The sequence below is a fragment of the Momordica charantia genome, assembly GCF_013281855.1.
Source record: "Momordica charantia cultivar OHB3-1 chromosome 2 unlocalized genomic scaffold, Mcharantia_2.0 BLBB01000002.1, whole genome shotgun sequence".
Taxonomy (NCBI): Eukaryota; Viridiplantae; Streptophyta; class Magnoliopsida; order Cucurbitales; family Cucurbitaceae; genus Momordica; species Momordica charantia.
In genome coordinates this window covers 5,612,332-5,631,906 of record NW_028275160.1, presented here as the reverse complement: position 1 = coordinate 5,631,906, position 19,575 = coordinate 5,612,332, and the positions used below count along the sequence as shown (strand labels likewise).

The window sequence follows — 19,575 nt, the reverse complement described above, 5'->3', positions numbered from 1 at the left end:
CGAGCTAACGTGTCTTCATCTTCTATAAGATTCTAAATGTGTCTACAAAACTCCACAAATCATTACCATTAGGTCGGTCGTGGACTAATATATTTGGATTATGTTGTGTGTCGTATTTTACCTTTCAACCATCATTAATATAGTTAAACTTACACTATAGTAATAAATATTGATTATTTTTTTGTTTTGCTTGAAATTCATACTTTTAGTGAGTCATGATGCATGAGGCTATGTACTACATAAAATATTTGCTTTATTTGCTTTAGATATCGAGTACGTGCCGATGGACGAAACAAGATGATGTTGAAATTTATAGTTATATTTTATTTTTAATACAATGTTAAAAAAGGAAATAAAATAAAATTAGAATTAAAATTAAAATGAAGGCGTGTTAGAGGGGCCACAGGGGAGAAGATTATAATAAATTATCGATAAATTCCGAAAAGCCTCTTTTGCAAGGGGAAACGGAATCGAATGTTTTTATTTTGTTTTTGTTTTCTTGGAGAACAAGCAGGCCGGATTCTTACGTTTTTTTTTTACAATAAATGGTGTTGTTTAACTTTTATCGATAAGGAGATTGGACCGCAAGTTAAACGATTCCTATCATTTTTTTAATAATTTATGATTATTACTTTTTGGATATTAAAGAAAAAAAATTATTATTACTTTTTAATACAACATATCGAGTGCCGAAGGTAGAATCTAATTCACGACTTCTCTCTTAACCAGTTGAAATTATGTTCATATTTTTATAATAAACTTAACAATATCGTTGGAAGGCTTATTACTTTTTTTAGATTCCATTACTATTTTGTTTTTTAATTTTACGTTAGTTTAATCCTAATTTCTTTAAAATATTTTTTCTTCTCTTTGAAACTATGATTTTAAAAAACAAGAATAAGGGTTTTGAAAATTATTCTTTTTGTAGTTCTTAATTTTTTTTGTTTAGATTTAAAAAACGTTTCTATCAGTTGACAGCATAACAAGAAAAATGCATGAAATAGTGTTTACAAACTTAATTTCAAAAATATAAACTGACTAAAACCGTTGTTTATTTTCTAATTCGATAGTTTACAAAATTAAATTAGTGTTTACAAAATTTATTCGAAAATTTTGGGGACGGAGACGGGAAGCCCCTCCCGCATTCCGCCCCATAAACACCCCTAGTTAACTAGTTAACCAAAGAGGATGTACTTCAGGTTAAATAATCTCTTAAGAATGTATCTTATACAACAATACAGATGTGAACTTCCTTGTCATTCACAAACTAAACAATGGTCTTACAGAAGGACGTAGCAAAGTCATTGTAGACCAAAAAAGGAAAATAATAATAATAATAGTAACAACCGTGAACAGCGATTGAACTGAACATTCCAAATGCATCCAGCAAGAATCGAACCTACGAATTTTGTCCTTTTTTAGGTCGGTATAGGTTGGACGCTTTAACCATTCACCCATAAAAAGAAAGGGAAAGAAAGATCTTTCGATTTCTCATGGTGGTAACTTGGTAAGAGAGTTGATTTTCCTACGGTTCAAACTCGAGAGGAGATCATTAGCGTTTTGTTTTTCTATCTTTTTTCTTATCCATGGTAACATGAGATTAGATTCAAATCTGAAAACACAAACTTCTCACCATCTACATTGAACGCATCATATGATCTTCTACATGAAAATTAGGAACCCTTTACAGTAACTTCACAAGAGTAGACTTTGGATCCATAAAGATTAAAAGGAAATACTCACTTTAATTTATCTATGGTTGTTATTGTTGGAGTCCAGCAGCACTGATAAAATTTCAGAGAACTGGGGGCGCTTTGATGGGCAAGTGTTCCAGCATTTGATCATCAGGGATTTCAGGGTGGATGGGCAGTCCTTTGGAAGATCAGGTCTAAGACCACAAGCAGCTATACCGACTGCCGCCTGCACTGGCGAATATGCGCCATAAGCCGCCTCACCGCTCACCATCTCCCATATTACCATTCCAAAACTGTATGCATTACTCATCCATGTCTCGTTGACACTCTCCGGGTCGCCAGCGATAATCTGTGCCAAACCAGATAGCCAAGCCAACGGTAACAAATTAACACCCTTCGCTCATTCATTATTTACCAATCAAATGGAGATATACAGAAAGAGGCCAACAAGTAAAGGATAGCAGTGAGATGAGATGCTCTACAGGAATTTCAAATCCCCTAGAAGAAACTAGAAAGGAGCAGGTTCCCTCTAAAGGAGCTTTAACATGGCGGGCTCCACAAATGGAACCAATTAAGCAGAAAGTGGCAACAATTCAAAGTTGCGGCCAAATAGATGGGTGCTGCAGTGAAATCTAATCTTAATGGTCTGAAGAATATAAGGGTGCCTAGAAAAATATAAACACAACGCTGATGTCTAAAGCACCTTCAATCATGACTGTATGCTACACACTCGACCATCATGGAGGAAGTGACATAAAGTTTCTTTAATTGAAAAAGGTGTCGTCCTACTCCTAAGCAGTTTAGTACAATGACTCGAAACACTAATAACATCACAAAAAAGCGAGAAGATAACGTGTTATTTAGCTAAAAGCAGCGAGATATATACTAATTTCTTTTCTGTGTAGTATAACTGAAACTTGCTTTAGATTATAGTAAGTGTAGTCGGAATTAAAGCAAACAGACCTCGGGAGCTAGCCACCGATAACCATCGGTTTCGTACTCCATTGCCTCGCCCAAGTTTTTGCATGCAGTGAGTATGCCCATGTCACCCAAACAAGCACTGCCATTCTTATCTAACAAAATTCTTTGTGCGTTAAGATCCCGATAGGCAACACCATGGTCATTCATGAATTTGATTCCTTCTGCAACATCAATACCAATCCTGGTTATTTCTTTTGTCTGAAACCTTTTGTTTTTCAGCATCAATTCATGAACCGATCCGCCTTCCATTAGTTTGGTTACAACACACAAGCCATGATTTTCATCAATACAAACACCATAGAACATCAAAATGTTCTTGTGCCCACATGTCATCAGCTCCAACAAGTCTTTACGGAGCTCAAACTTGTAAGCAATTCCCTTTTCACACCCTTTAATCTTCTCTATGGCTACTCTTTTGCCCTTGTAGACTCCCTTGAACGAGTTGGGTCCAATCTGATCGGTGAACTCCAGATTCTCAGAGCTCAGCAACCATTTACCCAGCTCATGTCCACCACATTGGACCGTTTGCCATTCATCGACAGATACAGCAAAAGATGAAGTAGACAAGGGCATTTCTATCTGCAAATTTTCATTCAAATTCGAGTTGTCAAAACCACTTCTGCAATTTTGTTCAACGGCATCCTCCTCTATTTCTCTCAAATCTTTCCCCCGGGCGTTACCTTCTTGGCATCCACAAAATCCAAATGGGAGTTTCACTGTATTGGTTTTCGGCTTCTTAATAGCCAATTTTAGAGCACTTTCAATTTTGGATTTAAAGAATTTCTCTTGGGCATCTTGATTTACAAAAAGAACAACTCCAAGGGTAAATCTTTTCTTCTCAAAAATCTGTATCTTCTCACAGCGAATGCCTGCGCTCTCCAGCGCTCCAGACATCGCCGACCATGAAATCGAAGAGTTGCAAGCAAATGTGAACTTCATTGTAGGTTTCTGAGTGTCATGATTAGTTACTTCTTGAAATAAGATTGCAGGGTGATCATAAACAGATGCCTGCTCTATCAATTTGATGTGGAGAAAGACATCTTTCATTTCGAACCCCGCCTGAGCATAACTGTTCGTACCAACAAAACAACATAAAGAATGAAACAACCACAATCAGAAAAAGGAACAGGGAGACAGCAATATACTCATCAGTCTAGTTGAAATTTGGTAGCAGGAGATGATTAGCAAATATTCACAAAACAGATATCTGATCTATCTTTCATTACAACACTACTAAGTTACTAGACTAGAGTAGCTCCCGCTCCGATTAGTTCATAATTATTTCAATTCGTTTTCATTTCAACTCTCCAATTTACACAACTTTCAACTTCAGATACCACATTGCGAAGCAGAGTTATGTGAGTCCAAACCTGAGAGGCAAGGAATCATAATGCTTGCGAATGTTGGAGACGAGCTTTTCAGGCAACTGACTACCAGGATAGAGCTGAGTAAGATTCCGCACAACACTACCCCAAACAGCCTTCTTAGAGCCCTCGATCTTGGTAGGCGAGGGATCGCGAGCAGAGTCCAGATTCAACGAGTTTTTGAGCGACGCCACCGCCTCCGACACGTTCCGACTCAATCTCTGCAGCCGTTTCTGCATCGCCGACGACTCCTTGGCTCCGACGGCAAACGAACTCTCCGGCTTGGAGCCTTCCGATCTGTCCTGAGTTCTCATCAGCACCTGCTCCACCAAATCCTCGTCCGTACTAGCCCTACTCGACCAGCACTCCAATGCCGTCGCCATGGCTCCGCCGCACAAAATCCAAACGCGGGAAAACAAAGAATTACATGAGAAGAATCTTCAAAATCCGGCAGCGAAGATCGTAAGCTTGATATGAACTTCTTTTGGAGCGTGAAGAAGAAAAAATGGGTAAAAAGCTAAAAGGGAAGAGGAAATTGCATTAGATTGTACAGTCCGGCTGTGGCTCTGTTCTGTTCTGTTTCTGTATGGGCGGTGACCATTAAATATGTGACGGTAATTATCCAGTGCGGGTGAGGTCCCTGGAGGGGACTGGTGCTCCACCAATCTGATGTGACGGCGGGCCGGGATCATCATGATGGTGACGTGTCTCGTTTGTGAACGTGATGATGTCTGCGGAAGAAACGTGGGGCCCGCTGCGATTGATTGTGTTGCTTTGCTGGGGTCGTAGTTAGTCAATTTTCTCCACGTGGCCTCCTTAGACTGGAACATGCAATATCTGTTATAAAACCCCAAAATTAGGGTCTGTAACAGCATGTGAGGAAGTTTAGTCAATTTCCCATTACAAACAACTCTTTATTATTATTAAATTTTCTTTTATTTTATTAAATTTTTTTTTTAAAGACAAAAGGTTTGATCATTCTTCCAATTAGTCAAACTATTCTTTCATAAATTTACAATTTCATAAATCTAAAATGAAAAATGTAATGCATGATAAAAACTAAATTTGAAACATTACCAAAAATCTAGTAAAAATATTCCACGAGACCATAAAATCGTCCATCTTTAATTTTTTTTTTACAATGTAATTACAAATTTTATGAGGTGATTAATTTGGCCTCGATTATTTTACATATTATTAAGAATATATATTTATATAGTCTAATAAGACTTATTTTCTTAAAGGAATTGTTACGTATGGGGTATTTCTTTTGTTGTCCATTTTGGTTGAGATTTTTTATTTCTTATTGGGTATTTTATTTACATTTTTTATTATATCTACTTATTTTATTTGTACAGTAGAATCATATTTTTTCTTTCCATATATTTAATATTAAGATTGTATAATCAAAATGAACATAATTCAATAATAATAATAGATACATATCTTCGACCAATAAATCAAGAACTCATACACCTTGTATTAAAAAAATAGAAGATTTGCACCATTTTTTTTTCTTTTTTTTTCTGTTTTGTTCCTAACTCACGACTTACCTAATTTAGTAGACTTAAAATTAAAAATTTAAGATTCAGGGAGTAAAAAATGAATTTTTACCGACAAATAAAAAAAGAAAACGAAAATTAATTGGGAAGCGCAGAGAGAGCCATGTGGGGTACGTCATGTCTGAAACGTGGCCCGCAATTCCGCATAATGTTATTCAAATGGCGTACTCAGGGCCGTCGGTTGACAGATGTCACGGGGAGTATTCCGATGCGGTCGGGAGCAGGTTTTCAAGTTCGGGGGCGAGTGGGCCCGGGGCCATAATATTTTAATCACATGTCGTTCCATATTTGGGATCCCAAGGCATCAAACGGCAGAGCTTTCCTGGCCGATATTGGGCCTTTTTTGGGCCGCGTGGGCCCAACCCAGGGCCTTAAAAGAATCCAAATCCCCAGAAGCAAAACGACGATGAAAATAACTGTTCGGTTTTGTCTCTGTGCGTTGGTGCAAAAACAGGAAAACGAAATCCAAAATCCAATCGAAATGGAATTAAAGAAAAAAAAAAATTAGATTAGATTGGGTGTTATGATTGTTTTCATTATGATGGGATTTGGACCTAAAAGAAAAAAAAAACAACAAAAATACATGTAACTATTAAATACAAAATTTAAGACTAAGATTTTGTTTGTTTTTTCTAATGAGATTTTAATTTTGTGTTTAATGTTTTATGATATAGTTTAATAAGTAATGGTCGGGTTAGAATTGCTAACTTGATTATAGAAGACACCTACCTTCGACCAAAATGTGGTGAGTTCAAATCCTCACTCTCATATATTACACTAAAAAAATTATTTGGTTGCAATTAGATTTAGATTCTCGTATCCCTTTGAACTGTATCTAAGAGATAGTGACGTATTGTGGTTTTATTTTAATATGAGTGATCAGCTAGGTTTAAATTGGCACACGTAGTCATAAACACTATATTAAGATTGGATTAATTACTGTACAATATTTTAAGTAATATAATATAATCAACCACTAATTAATATTTGCTAAAGTGAGCATAACTCAACGGTGATTGACATATATCTCAAATTAAAAGGTTGTGAGTTTGATCTCCCACCCCACATGTTATACTTAAAAAATACCATTAATTAATATTTTTCTATTTTTTGACAAACTATATAACAAGTTATCTCTCTCTCGAATACATATTTAATATTTATTGTTGTTTAAAGGTTTAAAAAAAAAACTGAACCTAATTCAGCAAGTTAAAACATCTATATCGGACTAAAAAATCGTTAGTTCGAATCTTCACTCACATGAGGTACTAAAAAATGTTTAAAAAAATAAATGATATACGTGCAGAATAAAATATTCTTGATGCACCATAATAATATATTACTTGTTATTTCCATTATATTATAGAAAATTTCTAATGGATTCACTCACATATATTTGCAAATATATTAACATGATTATGATCTTACAAATTATGAAACAATCTTTTTTTTTTTTAATTAAAGAAGTGTGACGCACCTATTTAAAACATTTTCACATAATTCTTCTTCTACTCTCATATATCACTAATAGTAGATTTTTATTGCTGATAGATTCATATATCACTAAAAGTATAGCATGAGAGATTGAACTTTCAACTTCATAAAAAATAATTAATATATTATTATTAAATTATACGTTATATCGACAACTATTAAATTATAGACATAAGATCAAGTTGAGTGCAATATGTGAGGTTGAACGTTCTAACTCACGACCTTTTAGTTTGAGATAAATGCATAAATCAGTTCAACTATACTTGGTTATAGACGTAAATCAAAGTTGCGGATCACGTTTCTCATTCCACCCATTATTTTGATCATTGGGATTGGTTAGAGACAGATAAAGAAAAATCAATCTAACTACTTCCCATCAAAATTCATCACAACAACGGCCTAAACAGCCCAAATCACAATTTGACAAAGATACCCCCATCATGAAAGCATATCCCAATATCGATTATGACAGAAAGGACATAAATTTATCTGCACCTTATTTCAAATATGATATTATCAGCTTCCCCTCACATAAATAATTCTGTCCAAGATATAAACACGAACATAGATTAATTGGTTAAGGCACATATTCTGATCTATCAAAAGTAGAAAGTTCAAATTCTCATCCTCCGTATTGTTGAACTAAAAAAATCATGAAATTTCTACATATCTTTTAATGAATCATAAAATGAGCGGACATATTTTAGTAAATTAAAAAAAACTAGTACTGCATCGTTGGTTTGAAGTTAATTTGGTAAAACCATACTAACGATTTCATTAAAGAATATCAACGATGTGGATGTGTTCTCAAATTTTCAAACGGAACACTTATAGATATTAATTTAATTTTCCACTAATGGTAGGATTTATCTAAAAACTTAAAAGATTAAATTTAGACATTTCATTAAGAAGAAATTAAAACAAAACATGGATGGAATTACAAAATTTAAAATATATACTTTCGAAAAAAAATCAGAAGTTCAAAACCGTATCTCCATTCATCATGGAACTTAAAATAAATTAATTAATTAATTAAAGCGTCGTTTTAGTCTAATTTCTTTAAGAACAATGCTTCTACAGTCCAATAATCAATCATCTTACTAACAAGTAACTTTACAACCACTAAAATTTAACTTAAAGAAAAAAAAACATAAAAAGAAATCAGATTTGACATCATACTGAAAGAAAAATGGATAAATAACTAACTAACTAAGATAGACAAAAGCCATAAAAAAAAGAGAATAAAATAAAAGACCTAAATATTATTATTATTATTATTATTTTAAACAAACCTGAATTATATTATTTATTCTGGAATGTCCACAGAAATATCCTTAAGAAACGCATCAATATTGGAATGAGAAGAGCCACCGTCGGCCACCGCTCGCCGGCAAATCTCTCGCCATTCCCTCACTCTCTCCCTCATCTCTCTCCCTTCCACGCTATCCGCCCCCATAAATCTCTTCACGATCTCTGCAATTTCCCCTCTCTTCACCAAATTCCGGCCCCCTCCTCCGGCTTCCAATCGGACCCCAATCTTCCAATCCTCCACAATGTTCTTACTGTTCGGAAATTGATCCCAAAATATCGGGCAAGCCAGCATCGGAACGCCGGCGAATACCCCTTCCAGCGCCGAATTCCAGCCGCCGTGCGTCCAGAACCCGCCGACGGAGCCGTGGCACAGAACCCTCAACTGATCGCACCACGGAACCACCATCCCACTTTCCCCCTCCACGCCCTCGAACCGGTCGTCGTCTCCACGCGCCACCCACAGGAACCGGACGGCGCTCTCCCGTATGCCGGCGACGAATTCGTCCATTTGCGCGCTCGAAACAGACAGAAAACTCCCCTGCGAAACGTACAGCACAGAGCCCTCTGGTTGGGAGTTCAGCCACCGGAGATATGGCGGAGGGCTGTCGCTGTCGCCGTCGGTCCGTGGCTCGAAATACGGCGCGCTCGGCCCGATTGTGTAGACTGGGAAGGGGAATTTCGCCTTCAAAGCGTCGATTACAGAGGATTCGAGGTCGTAAACAGAGGTCGAGATGAGAAATTGGGATTTATCGACGGAAAGCACGGATTTGACGACGGATCCGAGGACTTTCAGCCCGTCTCCGGAGAAGAAAGTCGGCATATCCGCTAGACGAATCTCCGACACTCCGGGGATGTAATCCACAATCTCAGAACCGCGCTCTATGCCAAATTCCCAACACAAAAACAGAATTAGAAACAAACCCAATTCAATTTCGATTTCACAAACCCAATTGGGCAATTAAAATTTTCGCAATACCCGAGAGCTCAGCCGGAAAATGCCCGTTCTCCTTGAGGAGATCGAAATGGTAAAGAATGGAGAAAACCGTGGCGGACATGGGCCAGAGCGAAGCCACCGGAATGTGGAGGCGGTTCCCCAAATCGACGACCCACGTGAGGAAGGTATCGGCGACAATGGCGATCGGCGGCGGGTGGAGGCGGCGGATGAGACTCTGAACCGGAGCCTCCATGAGGGTGTTGACAGATCTGATGAAACCGGGGAAGTCGTTGGCGCGGCCGAGCTCAGAGGGGAGGACATTGGGGATTGTGGCGAGGCGGATGTTGGGGGGTCTGGGTTCGCCGGCGATGAAGCCGTGCCACTCGTCGGTGACGATGAAGGAGATGAGAAGGTGGGGTTTTCTGAGAGAGAGGAGCTTGCAGAAGTTGATGAGGGCGTTGATATGGCCGCGGCCGGGGTAGGGCACCGCCGCAACGTGGCCGTGGATGGGGCTGGGAGTTGCAGAAGTGATCGGATCCATGGCCGGAATGAGAGTCGGGTCTAGGGTTACAGAAATGTGGAGGAGAATGACCCACCGGCGGTGTGATAACTATAGCGGAGGAAAATAGAGGATAGCTCTAGTACGTCCGACCTACCACCGTTACAAGTTTGTGCTAAAACAACATTTTAAACGTGGATGTAAATGTTTTTTTTTCCTCCACTCGAGTACGTGACAATTATCACCAACTATATGGATTCTATATATTTTTTAAAAAAGGAGAGAAATTAAAAGTTATTTAAATTAACAAATAAACATTTTTCTACTTTTAAATAAGTTTAAAATGATTAATCTTAATATTAGTTTTACATTATCAATATTTTGTTGATATTTTTTATATTTTGAAGATTTTTTCTTTGTAATATGATGAAAATGTTGGTTTACCATAATGTTGATGTCGAATTTATGGATATATGAAAATGTTGATGGACATGTCGAAGGATATTTAATAACAAATAAATAATTGGAGATATATGTTAATTACCGTCGAGTTATATGGATTCTATATATTTTTGTAAAAATTAGAGAAATTAAAAGATATTTAAATTAACAAATAAACATTTTTCTATTTTTAAATAAGTTTAAGATGATTAATATTAATATTAGTTCTACATTATTAATATTTTGGTGATATTTTTTATCTTTTTGAAGATTTTTTTTTCTTTGTAATATGATGGAAATGTCGGTTTACTATTATGTTGATGTTGAACTTATGAATATGTGGAAATGTTGATGGACATGTCGATGTGTTGAAGGATATTTGATATCATGATGTTATGCAGTATAAATGTTTGACAAAAAGAAAATATAATTAACATAATTATTCTATCGTACTTACTAATGTAAATATTTGAAGACTATTTTGTGCACAGTTAAATCTTTAATAAAAATAAAAATATAATTACATCATTTTTTAATAAAATAATAATGAATTGTCCATTATTTTAATGATTATGTTTCTAACCCATTAGAATTTAAGTATTTTTTTTTTTTGGAACAATACTTAGGTGGTACTTGACTAGTAAAAAAGAGAACTTTTACCCCTTTTAAAAAAATGAAACTTTTTTTTAATGGTGATTAATATGAAGATAGATTGAATCGGACAGTACCAAAATATTGTTTGTAGTTGATCAAGCTAGTCGTTTTTCAAATTGAATAGGTGATTTAAACTTTTTTTGGTCACGAACTATTACAATAATTTCTTGTATAGAGCTTCAATAACTTTTTGTTTTAGTGTATTTTCACGGTATGTAATATAAGAAATATATTGATGAATCAACTTCTATCTTTTGTTTACCTTTATTAAAATTTTGACATGTAATAAAGAGAAATATAGAAAAATATTATAGATGTCAAATTTCTAGTAGTAGTTAGCAGTAAAGTAAATATTGAATATTTTCCATGTAATAGGTAAATAGATCCTACTAAAATTTTATAGCAACGGTGAAAAAGTTTGAAATTTTACAAAAATAAACTCAATCTTAAATATAAAATGAAATATATATATATATATATATATATGCTAATAAAAGTCTCTTTTTTTTAGCACAACATATGGGGTAGGGGATCGAACTCACAACCTCTTCGTTGAAAATATATACCAATTACCGCTGAAATATGCTCGCTTTGACATATATGCTAATAAAAGTCTACGTTGTATTTGGACAAAAATTGTGATATATCTGATATATATTTAATCTATGCTTAAGAAAATTATATTTTCTCTCTCTCTTTTCTAATAAGTTTTATATATGGACCTGAACAACACCGAGAAAAATTAATAATAACCTTTTGAAATTTAAGTTAGGATTCTATTGGGTCCTTTTAAATTTCCAAATCTCACAGATCAAAATGTTTTGAAAAAATCTCTAAATGGTTTATGAAGTTAAATATGTTAATTTTTTTTAAATAGAAATGTGAAGTAACAATTGTGTCATTTTTATACTTTAAAATTGTTTTTCATTGATGACATGAAATAATAATTTTTATATTTGTGATTATTAATTTAATTTTAAATTAAAAATACTTTTTAGTAATGAAATTAGTTAAAATGAAATATCTCCCGAGACTAATTTGGATGATTTGTACATATTCATATAGTTACTTGTTTTCATTCTTTAAAAACAAATTATGTAATGTCTCAAATTACATTTCTTATTGAATTTAAGGCCGACTTTTATTATTTCAAGTCTCTTCACCAAAAAAATGGCAGACATGTTAGCTCACTATAAAGAATGAATAAAAATACCAATAATCAAATATTTCAAATTTCAAACAATATTATTGTCAATTATCAAAGTAAAATTGTAAATGTCGCAATCGTAGGATTCGAGATATTGCTTTCAAAATCTAAAGGTATTTGACAACAATGAATTGAGAGAATCAAAAAAAAAAGAATATAACTCTAAAAGTGGGTGAAAAACATGATGTAGAAACTCTAATTTTTTTTTTCATAGTAGCAGAGAATGAAAAACAAAAAAAATATGAAATTATATTATCAATTATAATTAAATAAAAAAATATCTATAGGATATATATATTTTGTTTTTTTACTTTCCAACTTTTTTGGATTCTATGTATTTATTAGGATGGATAATTAATTATTAACAATCAATTTACTATTATGAATTATAAAATGAAAATAACATTTAAATTCTTTTTAAATTCCCATAGATTTCATATATTTATTATTATTGATAATTAATTATTTATTAAACAATTTACTATTATGAATTATGATTAAATAAAAATATTTAAGTTGTAAGAATTTTTTTCATTATTTATTATTAATAAGCTAAATTAATATTATAATAATAATATAATTTTTTTAAAAAAAGATAATAAAGTTTCCAAAATATTTTTGTAGATATGTGTGTGTGTGATGAGAGTCGGTGATGGCGGCAGAAGATTCTCTCGTTTGAAATTTGAAAGTGTTAACAAATTAAGGAGCCGGTGATTGGAATTAGATACGAATGGTCTCTTTGTTAACTGTTGTTTATCATTTATGGTTTCTAATTTTCTTAAAAAATAAATGCACTTTGCAACTAACTAAATAAAAATATTGTTTTCCATATTTAAATTTAGGGATGTTGGAGACATGGATTCATTTTTCTTTATTAAAAATGAAGAAACAGAAATAAGAAACAAGAACATTATCAAAAGAGTCCAAGATTTCCGACGCGCCGCCGTCAAGTTAACCTACATATATTAGATCGAAATTCTTAATTAATTATACATTTCATTCTCTCTTCCTTAATAATGTATGACAACATGAACACTCATATGTGTACTCAAGAGGTTAGGGTTCAATCTTATGTCTCCAAATTGTTGTGCTAAAAAAATGACGTAAATATATAATTAAGCTGGCATAAAATATAATAAATAGATTTTCAGAAAAAAAATGAAAGAATAAATAAATTAACCATCTTATAGCTTCTTTCACACGCTACATCTCACATGGAGATGATGATGATAATAAAAATATGTAAATAAAAACCACAGAGACAAAAATTAAGGTATGATCTAAATTATGTTTTTTTTTTTCAAAAATCAGATGAGTTTAGTGAATATATCGTGGAAATTATATGAAAACAACATTTTCACATTGTCAATGTTTTCAAATTTTGAATTTGAAATTAAGTATGAAGAATTATGTTAAAAGAAAGATAAAAACGTTGATAAATATATTATTTCATGTTATAATTTCAATTCATTTTTATTAAAATTAAAATATAATATTATTATAAATTATATGAGATTGTAAAATAATAATTATATAAAATTTATAACAAAAATGTTAATAAATTAATTAATATTATTTTAAAGTAAACTAAATATTTAATTGGTAAGTAGTATCAATTTACAAATATAGTTTACAAATATACTCTAAATAATTTTTTAACTTGAAATTCAATTTTTAAATCTGTTACCAAACACATATTTGGAAACATATTTTCAGATTTCTGTTTTCCGATGCGAACCAAATATAATTTAAAAGTTTGGAAATATCATCTTCATCCACTATTTCAAATTTCGAATGGTCGTACTTTTTTTCATTTTTGGTTTGGCTTAATTTTCAAAATGCATCGAATTAATGGGACTCCTTTTAAGTTTTAACATTTACTAAACAAAGTGCACCAGATGTACTAAATTTTAACATTTAGTCACAAATAAAATACATGATAATATTTTAACCTATTTCACATTTAAATTTTGATTGAGAGTGAGAAAATTAAAGATTTTGTAAGAAATTAATTAAGATTCCATCTCTAACTCCACAAGGAGTTGTAATCTTCCACTTGCTCGAAAATATTGATAGAAGAACAACAATCTTCATTTGAGAAAGAAATAAGCTTATGATAAACTTCTTGCTGCACTACTTGGCTGCTCGTCGGAGTCTGCTGTTGCTGCATCTGAAAGTTCAATAGCTCTGCCCGCGCCGTGGCTAGCTGCATTTCCAGTCGGGACACTGCATTTTGGAGATGAGAGACTGCCCCGGCGCATCCGTATACTGGGTCTCGCATTCTCACACTCGCTTCGTATACCAAACTACTCACTGCATCTGCTCTTTAATCTTCTAGAAGCTTCTGTAGATTTGCAACTATAGCGGTTAAATTATAAATTTATTCTCAACTTAACGGTTCGTTTGATGATGGTTTATATTTTTTGTTTTTAAAAAACAGAAAATCCAATATGTTTGGTAAATATTTTTAGTTTTATGTTTTTAAAAAGTTAGAAAATTAAATATATAAATTAGAGAAAGAAATTTTCATGTAGTGTAGAGATGACAATGATATGTTCCATTCTTGTGCTTGTAAAAATTTTTAGCCGCTCATTTCCACCTCATTCTTCGGTCCGATAATCAAGATCTAGGTTAAAGAGTTCTTATTTATGGACGGGGATATTCACAGGAAAATGATCGATTTTATAATTAATTTGAATTATTTAAAAAATAAAAGTGTACTAAATATTAAATAATTAGTTAAAAAATATTTAATATTTTATTCACAATTTAATAAATAAATCGATAAAATATATATTAATTATTTGAAAAATAGAATCGGGCACCTACCGTCATTTTTATTCTCTGATCTCTGATAGAGAGACATGAAAGCATAATTTCAGAAATAGAAATAAATTTTTGAAATAGAAGATTCAGAAAAATTTTAATTAGTGAAATAAAAGAGACAAAAAAGGAAAATAGTAAAATTGAGAAGAAAAGATATATAAAAGAAAAAAATAGAGAGAAAAAGAAAAACCATAGCTAGAAAAAAAAAAGAAAAGATTAAAGACATGAGAGAGAGGGAGACCTGCAACATTTTGCTGACATTGCTGGCGCCGAAGATCTTATGAAGAATGGCGAATTTGTGGGGGTCGTCGGCCGGAAAATAAGGCGCGAATACGCAGTCCTTGCCGCACCGCCGCCGCAGCAATTTACACGACGCGCATGGCGAAACACCACCCATTTTTATCAACTAAACAAAATACGACCAGTAAACTAAAATTAATGACATACATATATATACACACACACACACACATTTGTATGAAATGTCCCACGTGGTTTTTATTTATTTTAAATTTAAAATACTACCAACTGATCTTAAACTAAAATTTCAAAATTCAGCTTCCTTGTGTACACACTGGACCTTCAGCCTCGGGGAAATCGAGGACTTAAGAATCGGAATATAATTACTCAGGTGTTTATCCATCCGCATCCGCACTCAGTTTTGTTAAATACGACTTACCACCACCAATTTTCTAAGTTTGGAAAATTGTATAAGATCACATCAATAGAAATTGTTGATGTAGAAATTTGGCGTTAAATTCGTACTAGACCTGCAAAATAGAAGAAAGACCGATATGATTCTTGCTACACATGTTCCAATGCTTAAGTCAAAATCGAAGTAGTCTGGGTATTTAGGTATAGCAAATAGTAATTCTATCGCTCTTCTCTCTTGAGGTGAGACTGGGACCTGAGACTCAGTAGGGGGAGTTCTGTGAGCGAGGAGAAGAGTTGGTAGCCGTTAAAAAGAAGAAATGAAATACCCTTTTAATCCAGTCCATTTAATGTCTTTTTCGAGAGCTCGAGGAAATATCTCACGTATACCAATTTTTAGGTATGAGAGGATTAATGTTAGATCCACAACGACAAATGATTTATTTACCCATTCAAATCAATTTACGTGAGGGACTGTCCTTGATGGAATTTATCATTTCTTGCGCGAGCAAGTATGATGGCGTATTTATGATAATTTAGATAAAATCGTAAGGCCGTTAGAATATCTTCTCCTTTCGAATATAGGATATATTCTCCGAATTCAGGTAAAATCTAAGATCGTCAAGATATCAAAAAATCATAATAAATGAAAAGGAAATAACAATGAAATGATTTAAACATATTACTTTGTACTCCAATACCATGTTAAATATTATTAAACCACCGATGAATTTTAAAGCTTAAGACTATATAAATTTAATTAATGTTCACGATAATTTAATAGGCCTTTTATTTTTTCAAAAGGACACAAATTGTTTTTTTTTTTTTTAATTATTTTTAAAGTTGGGGGATGTGAATTTTACAGCTGGAGGAAGGTTGTTAAAGGAAGGAATCCGAGTAAGATGATGGAGGGTAATACGGTAATTTAGGAGGACCTGGAAATCAATGGGCAATGAGCAAGTTTTGACCAGCGGAAGGGAAGCGTGTGAAGCATTTTTTATTTTTTATTTTTTTTTGGGGACCTTCCACGTTGGCACGTTCTTTTGTATTTATCCATGGAAATAAATAGAATGTTGTGTGACTTATGCTAAGTGACATTTTTCAAGCCATGACCCTAATTTTTATCATCTAATTGTGATATTTTTCAAGCCATAATCTTAATTCGTGTCCCATAATTGTGACATTTTTCAAGCCATAACCCTAATTTTTGTCCTTTAATCATGAGAAGGAAGAGAAAAAAGAAAAAATGGATCGATCAACTGGCAATGTATAGATCTCAGACCTCAGGTAAGAAACAACTCTCATAAATATTTTGTTATCTCGAGAGACGTAGGAGCGAAACAATCAACTTATTCCTTAATATTTGAAATAGTCAAAAGATTCTTTTTAGCCATTTGTATTTTTGAATTTTTTTTTGAATTTTTATCCTCAAAATCATATATTTAAGTTACAATTCACGGCTAGGTCAGAATTTTATTTTGATTTTAATAGGAAAAGTTAACAAATGGAGTACTTTACCGATAATTTAAAGGTTTTAGGATTAAATCGTAGGGTGTAATTAAAATCAAGGAAATTACAGTGGGTAGCAAAAATCTTTTATGTATTTCAAAATATGTCACATATTTTTAAAATTTTCAAATATAACACAAATTTTCACCTATATCAGTAGCATACAGTATATTAGATATATATTAGATACATATTGCAGAGACACTCATATCATTAGTATATCAGATGTATATCACATATATATTATAAGTATATCAAACATTCATATCAGTAGTATATCAAATGTGTATAAAACGTATATATATCGGTAGTCATATATACTACATATATATTACATATGTATATAATTTGAGTAAAGTTGTCGTTTTAATATTAAACCTCCATTTTTCTTTTTAAAAGCCTATATTTGAAAAAAAATTAAATGTGATTGTTATTTTACTAATTTTGTTAAATATTTTTAGACATATTTGCATATGTCCCTAAAATCAATCTCGTAGTTCCTCCACATTTTATATGATTTAGTAAAAACAAAAAGTATAGAGTGGAGAGACAACCAAATGTTATTGTGGAGAAATTCATACCAAGATGGAGCCCAAAAAGAAAAAAAAAATTGTGATGACACAAAATGTGGAACATGTGTTTAGATTGTTAAGATCAAATTATGAATAGTAAATTATTGAAATAATTGTGCATAACAACTCTCTTTATTTTCCTATTAAGTTGCTTCCACTTTGCTTCTTTTTTATTATTATTATTTTTTTATTTTTAGATGCTATAGTATTAAGAAAACCTCTTTAATTATTTTTCTTTCCTTTTCTACACAAAAATCCCATGTTAATCATGCTAAAAAACTCAGGCAGTTAAGATAAATTTTAATTTTTTAAATTTTGTTTCAGATAGACATAAATTGAAAAGTGTCAGTTGATTGGCACTTTGTAAACTTTTTCCACAATTAAATTGATTGAGAATTGAATTTCTTTTATCAAACAAATTTATTTTCTAAAAATAATTACCAAGGTCAAGACTAATTAATCCAAGAGAGAAGACTATCAAACCCACAGAAAATTTCAAATATTATTCCCTGTCAATATATTCAACTACGTCATCTACGGTTGAAAATAAGGCAATAGTTGTGTATAAGACGATAAATTGACAATCATAATATTAATTAGTTACATACACGTGAAATTTCTCTCTCGACAATTTTCAGAGTCACAAATTACTTCGCGTTTGGACAGATAACGTTTATTTTCATAATATTTCTACAATAATTTTACATTTAGAGATTCAACCGAAATGTTTTCATAATTTATAATCGAGGTAAGATTATATTCATATCTCCTATATAAGATACTTTGAGTAATGAAGTAACATTGAAAGCTTTGTAATTTTTTTAACAGTAAACTTGTGAGCTTGTAGTTGTAGCTTGGCGTGTTCTTTTTAAATGCTTATATATAATTAACGAGTCAAGAATGATAAAAAACAACTATTAATAAATATTAAATCTTAAACGCGGAACTGAATTTTCACTCTTATTTTATCGTGCTGCGATGATGTAACGTGTAGTAGTCAGTCCGACCTTGTATTAGTGATTGGGGGATAATAGCTCCTCACCTTCTAAAGTGCACTGCTCCTTTAGGCAAACAACATTAAATAATTCAAGTCAATCCATATGATTTTAAAAGTTCTTTTCCTTCTTGTAAACTCGATAAAGCAACTTTACTTATTCTCCTTGTAAATTCATGGAAAGATGAAATCTAGATTGCTTTCTTTAGAAACGAGATGTTGGGTTTGTAAGGTGATTGCAAACAAAGTCCCACGTTGACTAGGAAAGTAAATGATCATGGATATGTAAGAGAGGACAAACCAAAACCAAAGTCGTGAGGGCTATGTTCAAAACGGACAATAAAATACCATTGTGGAGATACGTGAGATTACTTGGGGTACCGTGATCATGAGAACAATGAGGTACACTCATATTTTAAATTAAAGGGAAAAAGAAAAGGAAAAATGGTGTAAAAAATGGGAATTTCATTGAAACTATGAAATGGAATAAAGAATGCCTAAAAAAATGGGAAGGAAAGAAGCATGTTTAGAAGATCGAAAATATTAATTTGGACCAAACATATTCTATTCTTTTTAGTACCATGTAATATAATTAAATGCATATATATTTTTTTTAATTTTCTTGAGTACAACATATTGGTGTGGAGATCGAATTCGCAATTTCTTAGTTGGATGAAAATATATGTCAATTACCGCTGATGCTCACTTTGACAATTCATATTTTTGTATTAAAATAACTGGTAAGATCTTGATTCGAACTCATAATTTTTTCAAAGTAATTTTTTCAAAGTATATGTCTCAAACCAGTTGAATTATGTTTAGATGAACAAATCAAATAGAACTTTTTATTTTGAGTTTCATAATTAAGGAGAGGAAAAAGAA

At 32.5% G+C, this 19,575-nt stretch overlaps 3 protein-coding genes across 3 annotated transcripts; all 3 read right to left on the bottom strand.

The window, feature by feature from the left end:
• Window positions 1–1,613: 1,613 nt before the first annotated feature.
• On the bottom strand, window positions 1,614–4,628 carry LOC111017085 (Protein kinase superfamily protein). Its single transcript, XM_022292746.2, has 3 exons — window positions 4,046–4,628; window positions 2,658–3,744; window positions 1,614–2,043 (listed from the first exon to the last, which is right to left on the bottom strand). Exons 1-3 carry the CDS (start codon window positions 4,420–4,422, stop codon window positions 1,750–1,752), a joined length of 1,758 nt encoding a protein of 585 aa, XP_022148438.1. The 5' UTR covers window positions 4,423–4,628; the 3' UTR covers window positions 1,614–1,749.
• A 3,709-nt stretch (window positions 4,629–8,337) lies between these two features.
• LOC148212713 (UDP-glycosyltransferase 87A1-like) lies at window positions 8,338–10,108 on the bottom strand. The gene is made up of 2 exons (XM_088120585.1): window positions 9,383–10,108; window positions 8,338–9,285 (listed from the first exon to the last, which is right to left on the bottom strand). Exons 1-2 carry the CDS (start codon window positions 9,879–9,881, stop codon window positions 8,402–8,404), a joined length of 1,383 nt encoding a protein of 460 aa, XP_087976711.1. The 5' UTR covers window positions 9,882–10,108; the 3' UTR covers window positions 8,338–8,401.
• A 3,966-nt stretch (window positions 10,109–14,074) lies between these two features.
• Window positions 14,075–15,423, bottom strand: ASL5 (Lateral organ boundaries (LOB) domain family protein). The gene is given in 2 exon segments (XM_022292779.2): window positions 14,075–14,485; window positions 15,209–15,423. Coding segments are annotated over 2 exon segments (474 nt in total). The 5' UTR covers window positions 15,365–15,423; the 3' UTR covers window positions 14,075–14,167.
• Window positions 15,424–19,575: the final 4,152 nt, after the last annotated feature.